This window comes from Phaenicophaeus curvirostris, chromosome 15 (genome assembly GCF_032191515.1).
Source record: "Phaenicophaeus curvirostris isolate KB17595 chromosome 15, BPBGC_Pcur_1.0, whole genome shotgun sequence".
Lineage (NCBI taxonomy): Eukaryota > Metazoa > Chordata > Aves > Cuculiformes > Cuculidae > Phaenicophaeus > Phaenicophaeus curvirostris.
The window spans coordinates 589,571-607,295 of NC_091406.1; the positions used below are offsets into that span (position 1 = coordinate 589,571).

Here is a 17,725-nt window from a genome sequence, read left to right on the forward strand (position 1 = left end):
GAGGCAGTCACAGCGAGGGGCCTCGCTGGCTGTGGCCTTGCTGCTCGCAGAGCTGGCAGCGCCGCTGCGGAGCGGGGGCATCCGTGGCAGAGGCTGCAGGGAGCCTGCGTGCAGCCTGGGAACCGCAGTGTCCCAGCCAGCTCTGCTGTCCCACCCGGCCAGCGCTCACCAAACAGGTGCTGCAGGCAGGAGACGTTTGTCCCTGCTCGCCAGCGCTGACAGAACAGCGTTGTCCAGCACCTTTGGGCACCAAGCTGCGTTTCACCTGAGCTGAAGCGTGATTTCTGGCTGCAGAGGTGCGTGCAGGAGAAGTGGGGTGCTCCTCCAGGATTGCTTTCCTGCAGCCCGCCCCTGGCCCGGGCACAGCCTCGGCACGCGGGCAGGCCAGCCTGGCACTCTGCTGGGCCCGTGCTCCCGAGGAAGGGGCTCGCTCTCACACCACACCACCACACTTCCCAGTGAGAAAATCTGAGCAAAGAGCTCCTGAGAGATGTCTGGGTCTGGTGTGTGATCCATCCAGGATGACTTTTCGATGGCACAGAGATTCCTTGGGCTATGCACACCACCTTGTACCTGCAGGACACAGGCTCCTCCGCAGCCCCACAGGTACCTCTGTAGCAAGTGGGTGAGGAAACCCATCCCACATCTACCTGGAAGGTTGTAGCTCTGGAATTCTGAACAATGCTCTGAGCTCTAACAGCTGTTCGAGTCAAGGTTTTAAATGGTGCAAACAGGTTTGTGGAGACATTTTACAGAGAGTAGCTCAGGTAGGAGAAGTGAAAACCTGATAATATAATGCAGGGAAGGCGAAGCCACACTCAGTCTCTACCCCAAATTGAATTGGAGCCCAGCTCCTTTAACTGGTCTGATATCACATCCTCGCTATTTAAGAAAATCCTTTGTACTGTTAAAGAAAATGACAGAAACAACTTAGAATTTTAAAATTAGCCAAGTAATTCTCCCTAGGTATGGTTGGTAAAACCAAGTTTAACTTTTATCATTAGTGAACCTCAGGGTATTTTGCCAGAGACATAAGCATCATTACATGCTCTCCTTCCTTCTCAGTGGCTGGGGAAACAGAGGTGCAGTGACTGGAAATACCTTTCTGCACTTCTAACAGTTACAGCTTTGCAGTTACCGATATAATAGCTATCAGTCAAAAACCAGTATATTGCTCAAAAGTCAAAGTGCCTTAAATGGTCCCCCCTAGAGTCAGGAAACACTTGAAAACTCCTGGGGAAAAAGCTACTGTGATGGTTTAGTAAGGAAAAGGGGAAGCTGGTTTTGTCTCAGCCTGAGTGTCAGGGCAATCACTGTTGTGATGAACTCGAAACAAACACCACAAGGAAACAGCAGCCAGATTTGCAAACAAAACGATCTCTCTTACTTCAAACATTTCTGCAGTGCTGCTAACAGGAAAGTTTCATAGCTCTTGGCACACAAGAATAAAGCTTTCTGTGCTGATGGACAGAGCAAAGAACAGAGACATTCCTTACCCCTTCCATGTGGATCCTGGGATTCGTTGCTACCCGGTGCTGATGAAGTTGCAGCCCCCTGGGGACTCTGCGGAGGGAGGCGGGCGAGGACAGGACCCCCGACCTTGGGATCGAGCCAAACCTGGTAACGTTTTGTCCACACCTGACTCCATCCAGGAGTCGAATGAGGAGCAGGTTGGAGGGCAGCTGCTCGATGCTGCAGAGGACGAGGGTCCTGCACTCAGGACACCTGAGCTCCTTCTGCGATTTCAGGATCCTCTGCAGGCAGGGCTTGCAGAAAGTGTGCTGGCAAGGTAGCACCTTCGCTGTGGCATCAAGCTTTTCAAAGCACACAGGACACTCCAACAGGTCAAGGAGAGCTAAATCATCCATCTTCGGTGCAGAGCTCCGTCACGAGCGGAGCCAGAGCCACCCACATGCCACATCCACCAGAGCGGGCTGAGGTGCCTTCCTGTGCCTGCGAGAACCACACCAAAATCCTGGACTCAGACAGCTATCCTGCACGGAGGGAGAGGGAGGAGGGAAGAGAGCAGAACTTGACTGCTGGAGTATGTAATCCATCCCACCTACATTGCAAAGCAGTGCCTCACCAGCCAATTTGCAAGTGTATACTTTGTGCTCACATCCAAGTTTGAAGTGAGTCATTTGTGACTCAGTACGCGAGGGGCTGGCGCTCGGGCTGCTGACGCCAGAGGCAGGAGCCCCAGGTCCTGCTCGCGGGGCAGTTGGATCCCATTGCCCCAGCTGGGCCAGGTAGCTCCGCCGGCCAGGGCAGCACCGGCTGTGGCAGGACAGGCACGCTCAGCCTCACTGTGCACTAAGTTGTTTTTAACACTAACCGCTCTGCGGATCATAACTGACACGACAGTAAAAAAATCTACCAGCTCAGGAGATAAGAGTCCCTGATAAACATCTGACCGGACCTGTTCATGCTCAGCTTTGGCTGAAAGCAGCCGCTCGCTGCGCACATCCCTCGCACACCTACACACCGCCTCGTTTTTCAGATCAGTCCCAATTAAGCTCATTCCCTACCCGTTTTGACAGTGGTTCTATAAAAAGTCCTTCAAACACAAACACTCTGAAGGTACCTGGCAGAGATGTGAGGCGCTCTGCAGTGCCATCCTCACCCGGTTTGGCTGCCTCAGCTCTCTGAAGCAATTATTCCTCCCACAGCCTGAAGTCACTCAACCTGTTCAGCTTCCCCGGCGCTGCACACTGGTGGAGACTGAAGCGCACGCCACGTCGGGATTCAAGTCAGGACTCGCGGCAGCCGCGCAGCCCTGCAGAGCAGCCGGGACACCCAGCACCCGCTGCGTGCTGGAGGGGCTGAGGGGAGCCCTTGCATGGCGAGCTCGTGGGGCTCGAGGTTTGAGTTCTGCCGTGCTCACACATATGGATGTTACATAACAAGAGAGCAGCAAACGTAGCGAAGATCCAAGACAGTTTTCCTTACAAACCCTGCCCTGTCTCCGTTGTGTGTTTGCAACCTACAAATACTACAGATATTAGAGGAGAAGACTGTTAACTGAAGGAACGATTTCTACCTCTCTTATGAGGACAGGCTGAGAGTGTTGGGGTTGCTCAGCCTGGAGAAGAGAAGCCTGTGGGGAGACCTTAGAGCAGTTTCCAGTCCTGAAAGGGGCTCCAGGAAAGCTGGGGAGGGGCTCTGGATCAGGAGTGCAGGGATAGGATGAGGGGGAATGGTTTTAAGCTGGAAGAGGGGAGATTGTGATGAGATTTTAGGAAGAAATATTTTCTGTGAGGGTGAGGAGGCCCTGGCCCAGGCTGCCCAGAGAAGTGGTAGCTGGCGCATCCCTGGAGGGGTTCTAAGTCAGGTTGGATGAGTCTCTGAGCACCCTGACCAAGCTGAAAATGTGCCTGGATGAGTTGGACTGGATGGGCTTTAGAGGCCTCTTCCCACCCACACCATTCTGTGATGCTGTGACTCTGTACTTGGTGCTCTCACAGGTGATGCCATCAGACTGCACATGTGCCCCTTCCCTCCTCTCCGGAGGGCTCGTTCAGAAGTATGGAGTGGAAAAGGCTGATGTGGCTTTTTGGCAAAAGTTCTCCTGTATGGATCATGATTTTGCCAAAATAAAACTTTTTTCATTTTCTTTCTTTTTTTTTTTGTTAAAAAAGCTGGCCATTGGGCTGAATTTAAGTGTTGGCAAACATCTTCAGGATAATGGAAGAAACCAGTGACCTCACTCTGTTTCATCTCAAGTTTCCTTTTGCTTTGGTATTTCTTTGTAGTCTCTCATATGTTGATTTGCGCTTGGCTGACTGAGTGCACACTTTTTAATGAATGAAGCTGCAAATAACATCACCTCATCTAGGGGTGTTTTTAAATGCAATGCATGACATAAACTGTATTGAAAACAAAGGTTTTGAAGGTTGTTTTTCCTTTTTACATATCCTTCCCTGTTTGTGCTCTGTGATTAACACTCATTGTATTTTCATCTGATTAGAAAGCAAACAGAATTCTGAAATGTCTTGCGGTGGGCAAGTGGTGGGAGTGAAGTCGACCGGCTGGTTTTGTGTATGCAGGTAACGCAGCTCCCCGATCAAATTGGTTTGTGAGGGCTGCTTCAGTTTTTCCTAAACTGTAAGGGCCAGTCTGCTTTGGTTGTGCTGCCAACGCGATGGGTGGGACTGGAGCTCTGCTGGCAAGAAGATGGTGTACATTTTGCAGGGCACAGCTCACAGCGAATTCCTGAGGGAAACCAGCGGCTGCTGCCTGACTGCCTCGTGGCACAGTTTGGGAGGGCCCAGGCGGGGGGATCCAGCGGTGCCGAGTGGACTCGAGAGGTCCGGAGGGATGCGGGGGTCTGGAGAGCACTGCACCTGCTAGGCGGCTGCTTTGGGCTCCTGAGGGCTGGGCTTTACCCCTCTTGGTGATGTGTGGCTGTGGGAAGCGTGCTGCCTTCTCCATGCCCCGAGAATGCCACCAGTGCTAAAGCTCTGGGCAACCTTCTCCCTGGAGGTGGCAGCGATTCCAGTGCCCCTCTGCCTGCCTGGGGCATGCAGGGATGCGGGATTTTTCCAACCAGAAGTTTCTAAATTGCACGGTACAGTGAGGCTCTGATCTTGATTGCAGTCTGTGGGTTCTGCTGCAATATAAAAGCCAATGATGCTAGCACTTAGCATTTACATAACACCTTAAATCTTCAAAGCACCTTAAAAACGCTAATTCATCTGTGGAAAGGCCCTCAGGGTAAGCATCACTCCTACTTTACATGGAGAAAACCAGGGGATGAGGCCACACAGCGTATCAATGTCTCATGGTTCTCCACTCAACACTCAGACCATCCCATTAAACTTTATTTTCTGCCACCGCCTCTCCCTCACAGAGTGTCTCATAATTGGGGTTAAAATATAAAGGCAGAGCTAGAAAGCTGCTAGTCCTTCCCTTTCATTTAAAAAGTCTCTGTTTCATGCCGATGCTGTAATTAACTCCAGGCTGGATGCAGAGGGTGTCCGGTGTGGAGGATGCTGCGTGTCGGGCAGGAGGCAGCACTGTCACTGCTGAAGCCTCCTGCCTGGGCACGGCTGCGCTCACCCCTTGCCACCCGGTCCTGCAGGAGCCCTCTGCAGCTTTACCAGGGGAAGGGAGTGTGGTAAAAGAGGGATGAAATTGCCCACCCAATGGAGAACTCACATGGAGTCTCCACTCTTTCTAGGGAAACGTTTGGTGGGAACGTAGCCCCTCCTGGCCACTGGGTGCTCCAGGCTGCTGCCCGCAGGCTGCTCGAGAAGAGTTTCCAGCAGGACCCTGACGTGGGCTGGCGATGGGGTCCCAAGAAGTCCCCTTTGGTAGCGATGCTGAGCTACTTGTGTTTCTGGGTTCCTCTGGGCTCTCTGCTCAAAATTACAGTGGGGAATAGCGTGAGCAAGTAAGAGGAGCTTCTGTGCTCTTGATTGGCCTCCTCACTCCATCCTTCATCCCACCAGGCGCCCTGGGTGCAGTCAACCAGTTGCTGCAAGTGCTGCTGTGGCCGGGGAGCGTGTCTGCTAGGAGAGGGCACGGGCACTGCGACGCTTCCCTGGGGGCGGTAAAACACCTCTGCTCCTCTGCAGCTCATAAGTGGATGCCACACGCCTCCTCCTCCGGGGAAGAGGGACCTTTCAGGCTGTTTTTAGCTCCTGGAGGGCAGGGAGAGGGGGTGCCACTTACAAGCTGCTACAAATTATAGAGCTGAAGCTAACAGCTTGTCCTCCTACCCACCCACAAGCACAGCGTGAAGGGGGGACGGCAGGTCCTGCTTGTGCCTGTGGACCCCCAGGGCCAGGAGGGGAGGCAATGTCCCCCCGGCTCGGCGATGCTCACCCTGCGGCTCAGCTCCCTGTGGTCAGCGCGGCATCGGCCACTGCAAGTGGCTGCACGGCCGCAGCGCGGGGTTCGTGCACATGGGCTAATGCTAATTGGGAGAAGCCTGCACATTTAGTAAATACATTGCATTTGCTTGAAGACATAATTAGGGCAGTGCGAAACTGCGGGGATGTGCACAGCATGGGAACCTGCAGCCAGCAGAGCAAAAGCCTCCTTAAAATTTTCCATCTCTCAAACCAATCCCCAGTTCCCTGCTCCGTCCTGGTGGGGCAGGCAGCCAGCAGGCACTGCTCCCTGCTCCCACCACCCTGCTCCTCGCAGCAGGGACAAACCCACCGGCAGTGGGACAATAACCCTTTCTTTCACCTTTTTACCTTTTCTTAGGTATGCATCAACTGCTAGGTGAAAGCCAAACAGCGAGAAGTCATCTACACTTATGTAAGAAGAGTGATTTAGAGAGTGGCTAATTAACCTTACAGAGTTGCATGCTGGTTTTTGCACACAACGGCCTCATGCAGTCGTGCTGGTGGGTAACATGAAGGCTTCAGCTGGATCTGAAGCAGCTGGAGCGGAGCAGTGCCTGTCCAGAAACAGAGAATTATTTTTAAATGAAATTTATTCACTGCTTTTCCTTAAGACTGATTGTTAGGTGTTTGTTAAGTGTTATTAGAAGTAGGTGGTGGTGAAGCTGGGCCGAGCAGCAGCGAGTGGACAGACACCATCCTCTGCCACAGCCCTATCGCTCTCTGCTTTCTGGTACATCCATCCTCTTCCCCCTACAGAGCAGTAAGAACCACAGAACACCAAGCAGTAAATCCTGCTCTGCTGGGATTTGCCCAATAAGGGCTGAATGTGCAGGGATGCAATTTCCAATTTTTAAAACAAGAAATAAGGGTTTCCAAGCAGCAGTAGACCTAAGCCCCTGACCAACAGGCACTGGAAAGCTGCTTTGAGTGCTTCTCAGCTGTTCTTCATGTAGGTCTGGCCACAGAAAATGCCAAGCTCCGATTACCTAATTAAACACAAATGCAAATAACAAGGCTGCTTGCAATGATACATCCATCATCTTTTAGTGTTCCCAGGTGCTTCCAGCCAACAGCAAGTGCTGCAGCCCAGAGCAGGGCCTACAGCGAGGCCAGCAGGTTATAAATACTGCTGCTCAGAAAGCTCCAGCTCCATGGAGAGAACAATTGTGGTACAGGAGGAGGACTGTGGAGGGTGTAAGTGTTGAACAGACTGCTGCAAATGGAGCTTAGGAACTACTGGTGGTTCAGTTATGTGCTGCTTCTTTGTTTGATCAGGTAGAGATCTGGGGGCTGGTGGTTTGAGTTTGTTTCTCCACCAGCTGATGCTTGCAGAGCAGTGCTGCTGGTGGAGGGGGGTCTGGAGAGCAGCATCCAGTCCGCTACTCAGTGGAGGGGAGCGTAGTGGAAAGGCTCAATGGGGTTGGAATCCTTGTGGTAGAGTTACTTCATACCGGCAGAGCCGTTTCCATGTCTGCAAGTGCCTGGGAGCTGTGTCTCACTCATGGGGTACCCCAGAGTTCCCATGCGCTTACCTCCAGTACGAGGTGGTGCCTACGTGTCCACTATCCCTCGCTGGCCGTGGATGCTGGCTGGGCAGTGCCACCTTGGCGCTGCGGCTGCTGCTCTCTTGTCTGGTCTGTGCGCCTGTGTTCTTCTGAGCTCCAGTTTCGGGCTGAGCTGCTGCTTATAGGAGGAGCCGAGGGAGGTTTGTCTCCATAGGTAAAACTCCACTCTTAGGAATTTCCCTCTTTGAAGTGCTCTTCTCTGGTTTTTGTTTCTGTGTGACTTCCAAGGTTTTTGTGCTTACTTAGGACTCTTGCGTGCCATGTGAGAGTCTCTAGGGCTAAGGTGGGTGCTAAGCAAGCTGGCTTTCATCAGGGAGCCTGCACGAGGCTCCTGGAGGTGCTGGGCGTCCCCCACTGCCCTGACCTCAGCCTGCAGGAATGCACACGAAGCCAGGCAGCAGCCACCCCCAGGACACGTCTTAGCTTGGGTTCCTGGAGAAACGGAGCCTTGGGAACTCGCAGGGTATGGTGTAGCTCTGTCTGTGCACCCTCGTAACTTGTGAATCCAGTTCAGCAGAGAGTAAAAGCATCCAGAATTTTAAATATCCTGTGTCTTCTGTGAAAACAAGAGCCTGAGTACAAAAGAAGCAAACCCTGTGAGCTGCTTCACAAAGGGAGATGATGCAACGTGGTTTCACAACTTGTTTCAAATCTAATTAGATGCTCGGGACTCCCCACAGGAGAGAGGTATTGAATGTGCTCTGAACAAGAGAGGATGTTTGCATCTTAACAGATTGGAGAATCCAACCATGAGCTAAAGCTATATGAAATCCAGCTTTCTTTAACTCCTGTATGTGTAAATCTACTAGTTCTTACCACCCTACCAGTGGCTTTTCCTGCTGTATCCCTGTCCCTCAGCCTACATGAGGTATGGAGAGGATGGAGTTCAGCCCCCCTTGTAACAAGAGGTTTGGGTGCGGAGCGAGAGATGATTAAGAAAGGCCTTGTGGGGGTGCTCGCCAAGGGCTGGTGGTGAGTCATCAGCACCTGCTTGCCACTTGATGCACGTGTTCATTAGTGAGTGGATGGACGCTGCTGGGGTAGTAGACCAGCACTGAGCAGCCCCAGCCCAACGAGAGCAGGAGACCAGGGCTGCACTCACCACCCTCCTGGCTCCCTTGGCTGTGGGAGCTAGGAGAGAGACCCCTGCTTTGGCTCCTTTGAATTTCAGCAGGTTTGGTGCTTGCCCCTCTGTTTCACAGCAGGAATGCAGTTGCCTGCCCTGTGCTTCAGGGATTTCTATATAAATCTCTGGCAGAAGATGGAGATAGCGGGGCGCTTCAGCGATGCTTCCCATCACCAAACTGAAACAAAGCTTAGTGCCTCCGGATCTGAACATCAGAGCTCAAACTTGTGTTCAAGGCTGAGCATATCTTGCAGTGTTTTCCATGATTTTGAAGTTGTGGGTGACTGGTTTCAGTGCTCTTGCACTGGTACCACCACTTCTGTTCATTTTTTATGCCTATTTTCTGCTAATGATATTAAACAAATTCACTACTATGAATATCCATGGGAACAGAGAATACCGAACAGACCGCTTTGAGCAGGAGGTTGGATTTAGATCCTCTTGAAGTCATTTCCCTGCCTGGATTATGTGCACACATCCAAAATGTAACCCTGTCCTTAGGCTAGCAGCAATGATTGTAACTCCATGCAGAATCTTTTTGCTCCTGCTTTTACTTGCTGGCCTCTTCAGCACACAGAGCCTGTTCCAACTCCTTTAAATCACCAGCTAAAATTATCCACTTGACCTGCTGCTCTGAACCTTTCTGCTTGCTACTCCCACACTGAAGCAAGTTCAATGCTTGTGTCCTTGCTTTCAAGCTTCTACTTTGCTCCTTTGCTTCCTTTATACCTGCCCTGCCTCCTTATCCATGACCTCTAGCCTTCCTTGGTGGCCCCTGATGCTGGCTTGGGCCTCTTTTTACCTCCTCTCCAGCAGCTGCCCCACAGACCTTGCTTTAAGATGCTGAATGTGAGAGAAGTGAGGTGGGACTGAAGCATTTGGGCATTGCTGGAGCTGAAACCATAACACTCTGCCCCATCCCGATTCATTGCCTACCCTGTGCCCTCATGGGAAGGAGGGGGGGCTGTAGTGCTCGCTCTAAAGGCACAAAACACAACAAACCACTTTCAGCAAAACTTGCAGGAGGAAACATGCCTTCAAAGCCTCACAGTCCAATGCACTGCAGCTTTCCTTTCTGTCCTCCTTTGTACGTTCTCTACTTAGTTGCAATAGATCTAAGCCAACATCTTGTGCTCCTTAGGGCAAGGACTGTCTTTGTTCTGCACAGCCTCCAGCACGCTTCCAACAGCCACTTCATTCCTCCTGACGTGGGGAGGAGAGTGCGGAGGCTTTGTGCCTGACAGAGAGATGTCATTAAAATATAGTGGAAGGGAGTCTGAATTAAAACATAGTGTAGTGATGGTCTGGATCATGAAACTTCATGAGTTCACTTCTGTATGCAAAGTGATTATTGTATTTTCAGTAAGGCTTGTGCTAGCTGTGAGAAACAAACCCACACTGACACGAGAGCAATGTGGATGCTGCTGTGCTGGCAGGGCTGTAGCAGACGGTGTCAACCTCCTTGCAGCCCGTCTGTCCTTCACCTGGCTCTCGGCTCCTGGCCGAGCTGCCCACCCCTGGCGCACTGTAATGCTCCTTGGCTGGCGTGAGGCACACATGGCTTTGGAGATGACCTTGTAAACCACCCTCTGAAACCCTGAGATGTTCAGGATAACTAAGAAACACCGAAAGGCTGTTCAGAATTCTTTTCTGTGCAAGACTTATCTGTACTGGGACGTAAGAAGCACGTGTGTATCTGAGTGTGGGATCCCTCTGCTGCAAACCCCAGTAGGAGCCTCTATGTGTGGACTTCGGGTTCCCAAGGGAACATGTGGCTGCTGGACATCGTGCCCCTGCAGAGGGCTGAATTTCACCCTGACCCCAGCCCCTGTGCCAGGAGCCACGAGCTGTTCCCATAAACAGCAAATCCAGCCGATGGTACTGCAGAGGCTGGGACTGTTCTTTGGCACCAGCTGCAGGGCTGGGGCAGATCTGCTGTGTTTTGACAGCATCTGTAAGTAACAGTAAGGGTGGGAAGTGGCTTTGCTTGTCTTGCAAGCGCAGGTCGTGGCAGTGGTGCTCCTGCTGGGTTCTCTCATTTCTGCTTTGGACTCCATTTCCTGTTTGGTTGTTCCCTTAATCAAAAGAGAATGAACTTCAATTCAGGGATATTGTGGGAAATGATTTGTACCAAATGAAGACTGCTGGTGTTCCTTTGAAAAAGCAGGAATACTGAGGCCTGATTCACACAGGACCTACAAGAGAAAGGGGTGGATCAGGCTCTTCAAGTAAACGCAGCAAGATTCGAGTTTGATTCATGCAAATCAAAGTTTTCATATAATGTGAGATCCTCCTGTCTGAGATAGGATGGGAGGCTGACATGGACATTGTAATAGTGTTTTTGAGATGCGAAGGGTGTCTCTGTGGCTGTAGGTTTACTCAGGCGTGTTCATGCATGTTCTCTTGATGGAATGTTCATCTTCTGGGTGTCCTTATGATGAGGCTGCCAACAACCCAAGGAACCTGTGCAAGCTGAGCCTGTCACAACAGAAACCACTGTCGCGCACGAAGACTGTCCCTCTGGCTGGGGGGTCTCTCATGTGTTATTAGCGTACGCCACGCTCAACCATCATCCTCGTATTTCATGAATGAATTCTTAATAAACACAAATTAATCTATTGAGCGTATTAAGCTTTTAAAGCACTGTTTTTGAATTAAAAGAAGCAAGCCCTGGCAGGGTGTAGGCAGAAAGCTTCGTTTTATTCCCACTCAATGAAACTGCATTTAATAATGGAAATTTGCTGAGATCTTGTAAGCTGAAAGAAGAGATCTAACCCCTGTTGTGTGCACTTATGATACAAGGAGGTATTGGGAGATGTTTAAAACCCAGACAGCAGTTACCCTGTTGATGCATTTTATACCAAATATGCTCTTCATTTCCCCTCCGAAGGAAAGACCAGTCCCAACAAATGCAGCAAGGATGAACAAACCCCTGCTTCAGCTGAGGGATGAAGCACATGCCAGCTTTGGGGAGGTGGGTGGGCATCTCTTGGCGACAGGCTGTCGGGGCAGGTAACCTGGCTTATTGCTCACTGCCATCTGGGTGGAAGTTTGTGAGTGTTGGAGTTCACGTCCTGCTGGGGGAGGCTGGCTGTGACCAGCCTAACGCTGACCTCTCCTTTTCCATGGTAACCCAGGCCTGGCACCCTGACCCTTTGCTCTGCTCTTCTGCAAACATCTGCTTTGCCTACTGGAAAAGGATACGACTGAATGGGAATAGCTGCCTTTGAGCACAGGGACTGCAAATGAGGTGGGTCTGGGGCCTCTGGTGTCTCTTCAGAGGTGACAGCCTTTTACAAATGAAAAGCAAACCTAGCAGGGTCAGGAGCCCCTGAAAGGCAGCAAGAATTACAAACGGGGACTCAGAGCTAAAGCGAGAAAATCTTAATTCGATCTCCACCAGCCTGTAGAGGAATTCGTTTGGATTGAAATGAAATGGAGCTTTGTGCTCTCAGAGTTTCAGAGCAAGAATGGAAGAGGAATTATTCACATTTGCTATTTGTGAAGCTGGATTGCTTTTTCTGTGAACTTGTCTTTTTAGCTTCTCACCTTGTCAGAAAACTGTGAAAAGCTGCTGGGATGGAATATTTGGGGTAGCTTTTATCACAGCAGGCAGCAAACATTTCCATGGTTTCAGAAGATGGGCAGAGTTCCCTCTTTAATCCTACCCTCCCTAAGTTAACTCCTTTCTCCTTGTGGTGAGCTGACCTGTCCCCCATTCACTGATCCGCCTCATGTTTCACCACCATCGATGTTTTCTCTTTGTGAATATCTATCAATATTTAATACTGTGGTGTCAGTTCTGCTGTAAAATGAGAGGAACTACTAAGAACCTTGAATTATACATTGTGTGGCTGGGAGAAGCTGGAGAGTTTTCTTTTGGACCCAAAGCTCTTGGGGTTGATCTCAAAGACCTGCAGCTAGAAATCCTAATAATGGATGAGCCCCAGAAGAAACTCAATCAGCGGCACGAGGGAAGGCCCCGCAAAGTGAGGTTCAAAATATCATCAGCTTGCAGCGGGAGAGTGTTAAAACAAGTCTTTGAGGATGGGCAGGAGCTTGAGCTCCCAGCCAAAGAGCGCTCTCGGCGTTTCCTCCGACACAGCTTCGAGCCAGTGGACCATTTCTGTGGGGCCGTGGAAAAGCCTGAAAACAGGCTGTATCCACCAGCCAAGCTGACTGCCCAGCGCATCAGCATATTCAGAGAGAATGATAAATACGGTCTCACCAGCAACTCACCGCTCCTCAGCGACCACCAGCCCGGCGAGAGCCATTGCAGGGTAAGTGATGTCCAGCCTGGGGGTGTCACACAGCTTGGAAACCAACCTGAGACCAAACCCTCTTTATAGCTGTATAATAACAGGAGGCTCAGCCTGGGGATCCTCATCCAGATAAAACTCAGTTTTATCAGTGCAGGATTTTAAAAGGATGGATCTTCAGCCTTTATCCCACAAATTCTGTACCCTGCTTACTCTGCAAATGGTAAGAGCTGCAGGTATTGTGGCAGCACAGCCAGCAAGTGAACAGCATCCGTTCACTGTACTCCTTCTTCTCAGCAGGTGGATTTGCATCTGTCCGTTCTGTAGAATAAGATAAGGCATTTCCACATATATCAATATCTACACATAGTCATCCTAATGCATCAAAAGCAGTCAAATGTGAGGTGGGTATTATCTTAATCTGTTATATTTAAAACATTAAAGTTGCATGACTTCAGATGGCAGAAAGGTTAGTGCCATGGCAGTGTGCCAGGAGCCTCCGAGCGAGTCAGAGCTCCCTGTCAGCTGCACTGACAATCCTGGCTTAGTTTCACTGGGTATTTTATCAACCCACAATTAATGCCATTGATGTAGAAGTGTCTCTTCAGTTCTAATAAAAAGCCTGAGTACATGTATTATAAGTTAAATTCATTAATACACAGGGATTATGTTCATTTTCTTATTCCATCGAATTAGATTTGTCTCTTACTGCTAATGTGGTTTTATCAAATCTAGACACACAAACTAAACGACCCTAGCAGTGATGGTGTATCGGCTGATAACACGGCCACGTCACTGGTACGCAGACTCTAAGTGGAGTACGTTATGCTGATCTCGTCAGCAAACTTCTAGAACCTGAGCTGTTCAGAGGAAAGACAGTAAAAAGGAAGACGGAGTGAGGTAACTGAGGGGGTTGTTGAATCACTCTCTGGCCTGAGAGATTGCTTATTCCCCTCCAGCTCAGACTGACCAAGATTAGGCAGCGTCAGCAAATAGGTCAACCCGTTGTCCATCCCCCTGCCAACCCCAAGCCTGCAGCACATCCTTAGTGACGGTGCCCCAGCTGCTTCCAGAAAGGTCACTCAAACCCAAGTTGTATTGTCATCTGTTGTGATCTTTGGGTAAATTAAGTCTCATTCTGGCACTTGTACAATAAAGAGACTGAAATGTCTTAGTCTGGAGAAGAGGAGCCTAAGGGGAGACCTCATTGCTCTCCACAAAACCCTGAAAGGAGGTTGTAGCAAGGTGGGTGATTCTATAAATGCTTTAAAAAGTATAAAATGTATTTTATGGCCTTGATTTGAATACACAAAGTGTCTATTAGTTCTTGGCGCTAATCGCAGTTGCGTGCAGGAAACCCAGATGGCTGATATTTGAACTGTATTTAGTTAGTATACTGGGCATCTAGTTTAACTTAAAACATCATACCACAATGAATCTCTCCTGCCTAAAGCCAGAGCACTAAGGTGATCTTATCCATACCACTCATTTGTTATGCATTCTTGGGTAACACTTGGGTCTGTTCCACAGTTCCATAACCACAAATACCTTGAGTAATCACCATCCAGTATCAGTTTTGTTTTGCATCAACATGCATTTGGAGATGCCACGTCTGTGTAAGGAGCATGAGCCTTTTAGAGTGTGAGGGCTTTTTATCGTCTGACCCTTTTGCTAGCATTAATAAATTACAAAGAAAAGCTTTGTTTTTAAATCTGAGACACTCTGTTAGAGGCTGCGGGATGGTCACCATTGTGGGGAGTTTCTATTTCTGGCCAAAACCATGAACCCCCCTCTTTGCCACCCCCTAACTATGCAACCTTCAAAGAAAGGTAGGTCGGTCCTACAGAGGTTGCTTTTCTGTGTATTTGCACACAGCTGCTCTTAGAATTGTGCCTTTGTTTTTTTCTCTTGCATATGGGTTGGGATGAGCATGTACATCCCAGGAAGCTTTCCCCACACAGAACAGGACATTAAAGTGAGGCTCCTAGGATTTGCCCTGACATCTGGGTCTAATCCTGTGGCCCATTAGGGTGGTCTCTCCAGTGCCATTCTGCTCCACACGCTGAGCGGCTGCGTGGGGCTGCCTTGTGCTGCAGAGCCAGCTGAGCAGGTGACTGGCGGAGGGGATGTTCTTCTGTGAGCCCATGTATTGTCAGTGCTTGTTGGGTGTGTTTATACAGGTGAGACACTGATAAGATCCTTTTACAGGCTTCCCCAATTATAGATTTTGGCAAGATCATCATCTACACCAATAACCTGAAAATCATCCGTGCACCGATTGACCAGAAAGAGCTCATGAGGAGAATCATCCACACTGAGGGGATAAATGACTGGACCTTCATACACCGAGAAAGGAGAGAGAGATTTGGTGGTGGACATAAAATAATGATGGATGTGGAGAAAAACGCAGCCTGCAACCAGTACATGCAGGTAAGAGAAAATGGAAAGTGCTTTTCTTCCCTCTAAGGCTTTTGGGTCTCACAGCTCTGGTCAGACCACTGAGTATTCCTGCCTAGGCCTCATCTATGCATCTGACATTGAACTAAGTTTGGATTAAAAGCATCACTTTGTTCCTCTTTCTGCTTGGGGACAATCAATTGGCGCTGCACGGCAGTCTGTGCTCTGGGGACAGATCATCTGTCTCCAGATGCTCATGTCTCCCACTCGATTCTTCCCTGAGATCACTGACACTTATGTAGCTTGGCTTAGCTCCATCCCCCATCTCCGTCTCTCAGTGGAACAAGAGCAGGCTGGAGTTTCTCCATCCTGACAAGGCTAAACACAGCTGCTCTGTGGCTGAGACTGCCAAAGGCTGAAATTGTTATAGCAGCTGAAATAAGATTGTGCCCTCCACTTGTTTTCTCATAGGTTAGTCTTTGTTGGTCTGAATCTCTATTAGTCTGACCTTAATCTGATCCCACACAACATGTTGTTGTGCAGGGCAAACATGAAGCACTGCAGTTTTGCAGCTCTGCAACTGACCTCCTGTGCTGAGTGAGGGTCACCTTGGCCCTTCCACAACCATCAGCCTTGATTATGGCTGATTGGACCCCAAGAAAACCAAAACCAGCCCTGAGAAACTAAGTAGGAATTTTGACCTTGACAGTTTTGAAAGAAACTTGATTTTCAGAAAGAGGGTTTTAACAGAAAAGCCAAGAATCAGGCCACCTACTGGCACACACTTATCCGAGTCACCAAAAAAATCACTTCTAGCCTTTGGGGGGAATACATGTGGAAAAGGATCTCCATCAAGTAACCGATTACTTTCTCCAGTCACTCTCACTGGTGGAGCATACTTTGGAGAAGGAAAATCTCTCTGTTCCAGAGAAATTTGTTCACCCTGCAAGAACTTGGTGAAGTATTCTGTTCTCCTTGATGGCTGGGAACAACAAGTAAAACTTGAAAGTCCTAAACCTGTATAGAATAATTTTGGACTTTCTATACACTGGTATCATGAACGTTCATTTAAGGATGAGCAAACCACAGGAAGGTTGTTGTTCCAAGAGTCAGTCATTTTGGACTATCACAATCTTAAGCAGGTACCACTATGCAGCAATGTGGCACCAGCTCCCCACATCAGAGTTGAAACCTTGTTCTACAGCGCTGTGTGAGGTAGAACGGCTGCACAGGAATGATGCAGGACTGAACCTGACAGCAAAGGCATAAACCTACGCTGTGATACTTTCTTCCTGATGCAGATATTGAATCATTTCTGGGCTCTGTTGTAGCTCTGAATTATAAGATGGGATTTGATAGAGTCTGCCTGGCACTCTGGAGTGAGCTGCAGGGCCAAGGAACAGCCTGAAAGGAGCTGTGCATGGCAGTGATGGGGAGCTGGGGGAGGGAACGTGAAAAATGCATGGAGGAATGAGGAGTGGCTCAGAAGTGAGGACAGAGCCCTGGACCTGGATGTGATAAGAAAGGACAGGATGATGGCTGAAGCTCTGCAGCCCCTTGCAGGAGGGGATGAAGGAGTCTGGGAGGGCTGTGTTATAAGCCCAGTCACATTAACTTCTTACCTAGCAGCATCTACAAATTGCCCCCAATACACAGGAACCTTTTTATTGAAGATCTTGCTGTTGAGAGCTGAGTATTAATTGTCAGAGCGGAATGCAAGGAGCAACAATTGCTTAAGAGACCAGAAGGCAGAATTTCCCTCTTCCAAGCATGTTACAGACTTTGGTGTCTGAGATCCATTACCAGATTTTTTTTATCATCTCTTTTTTTCAGGAAGGCGATGCTGAACACGGCTGTTCCCAGTGTAAAGGGTCAGGCTCTGCTCCTTGCTCACTGTGCCATGGAAGCAAGTTTTCGATGCTGGCAAACCGATTCAGGGAGTCCTACAGGGCTCTCCGATGTCCGGCTTGCAATGAAAGTGGGCTGCAACCCTGCCAGATCTGTGCTGCCTGACCGGACTGCCCTCCCTCAGTAGGCACCACAGCACTGTTTTGCTGAAGGCTTTGAATCCTTCAGCCTTCAAGCAGTCTCGCTCTAATGACAAATCTTTAAAAGCTGGGAAGGCATGTTGTACACACCTCACAGTAAATATGAATACTGCTCCTCTGCTGCTGACTGTCCCCCTCTCTGCTACATGCATCTCTCTTCTTCTGCATCTTCCTGGGTGCGGCTTTGCAGAGGTGCTGTCAGCAGGAACGAACATAACCTGGGTGCTGGAAGAAATGGCCCACGCTTGGAAGTTCAGCACCTGCGTAAATGTCTCTGGCATCTGGAACAAATTGGGAATTTACCAGCATTGTCCCTCAGGTTGGGATCTGGTGCCTGGCAGGGCCAGGTCCTAACCCAGCAGGTGCTCTGGTAACACCATTAAAGGCAGCAAAACTCGGTGCAGTTTGGGTGTGTCAGGGTGAGAGATTGGTTTGTATGAGGTTTGCATTAGGGTGTGAGGTTGGTTTTTGCTGC

General features: G+C 49.7%; 2 protein-coding genes across 3 annotated transcripts in view; one reads left to right on the top strand and one right to left on the bottom strand.

The window, feature by feature from the left end:
- The window catches only part of SH3RF2 (SH3 domain containing ring finger 2), a 33,438-nt gene extending 30,802 nt beyond the window's left edge, over window positions 1-2,636 (bottom strand). The window contains exons 1-2 of one of the 2 annotated variants that reach the window (XM_069869234.1): window positions 2,585-2,636; window positions 1,497-1,994 (exon numbers count right to left, since the gene is read on the bottom strand). In XM_069869234.1, the coding sequence (XP_069725335.1) occupies window positions 1,497-1,868 (372 nt within the window). In that variant the 5' untranslated portion in view covers window positions 1,869-1,994; window positions 2,585-2,636. Of the gene's footprint in view, window positions 1-1,496; window positions 2,165-2,584 lie in introns of those variants that run through there. The other variant, XM_069869233.1, reaches the window with a different exon arrangement.
- Window positions 2,637-12,229: 9,593 nt separating this feature from the next.
- Window positions 12,230-17,499, top strand: GRXCR2 (glutaredoxin and cysteine rich domain containing 2). The gene is made up of 3 exons (XM_069869268.1): window positions 12,230-12,826; window positions 15,014-15,235; window positions 17,036-17,499. Exons 1-3 carry the CDS (start codon window positions 12,281-12,283, stop codon window positions 17,213-17,215), a joined length of 948 nt encoding a protein of 315 aa, XP_069725369.1. The 5' UTR covers window positions 12,230-12,280; the 3' UTR covers window positions 17,216-17,499.
- Window positions 17,500-17,725: the final 226 nt, after the last annotated feature.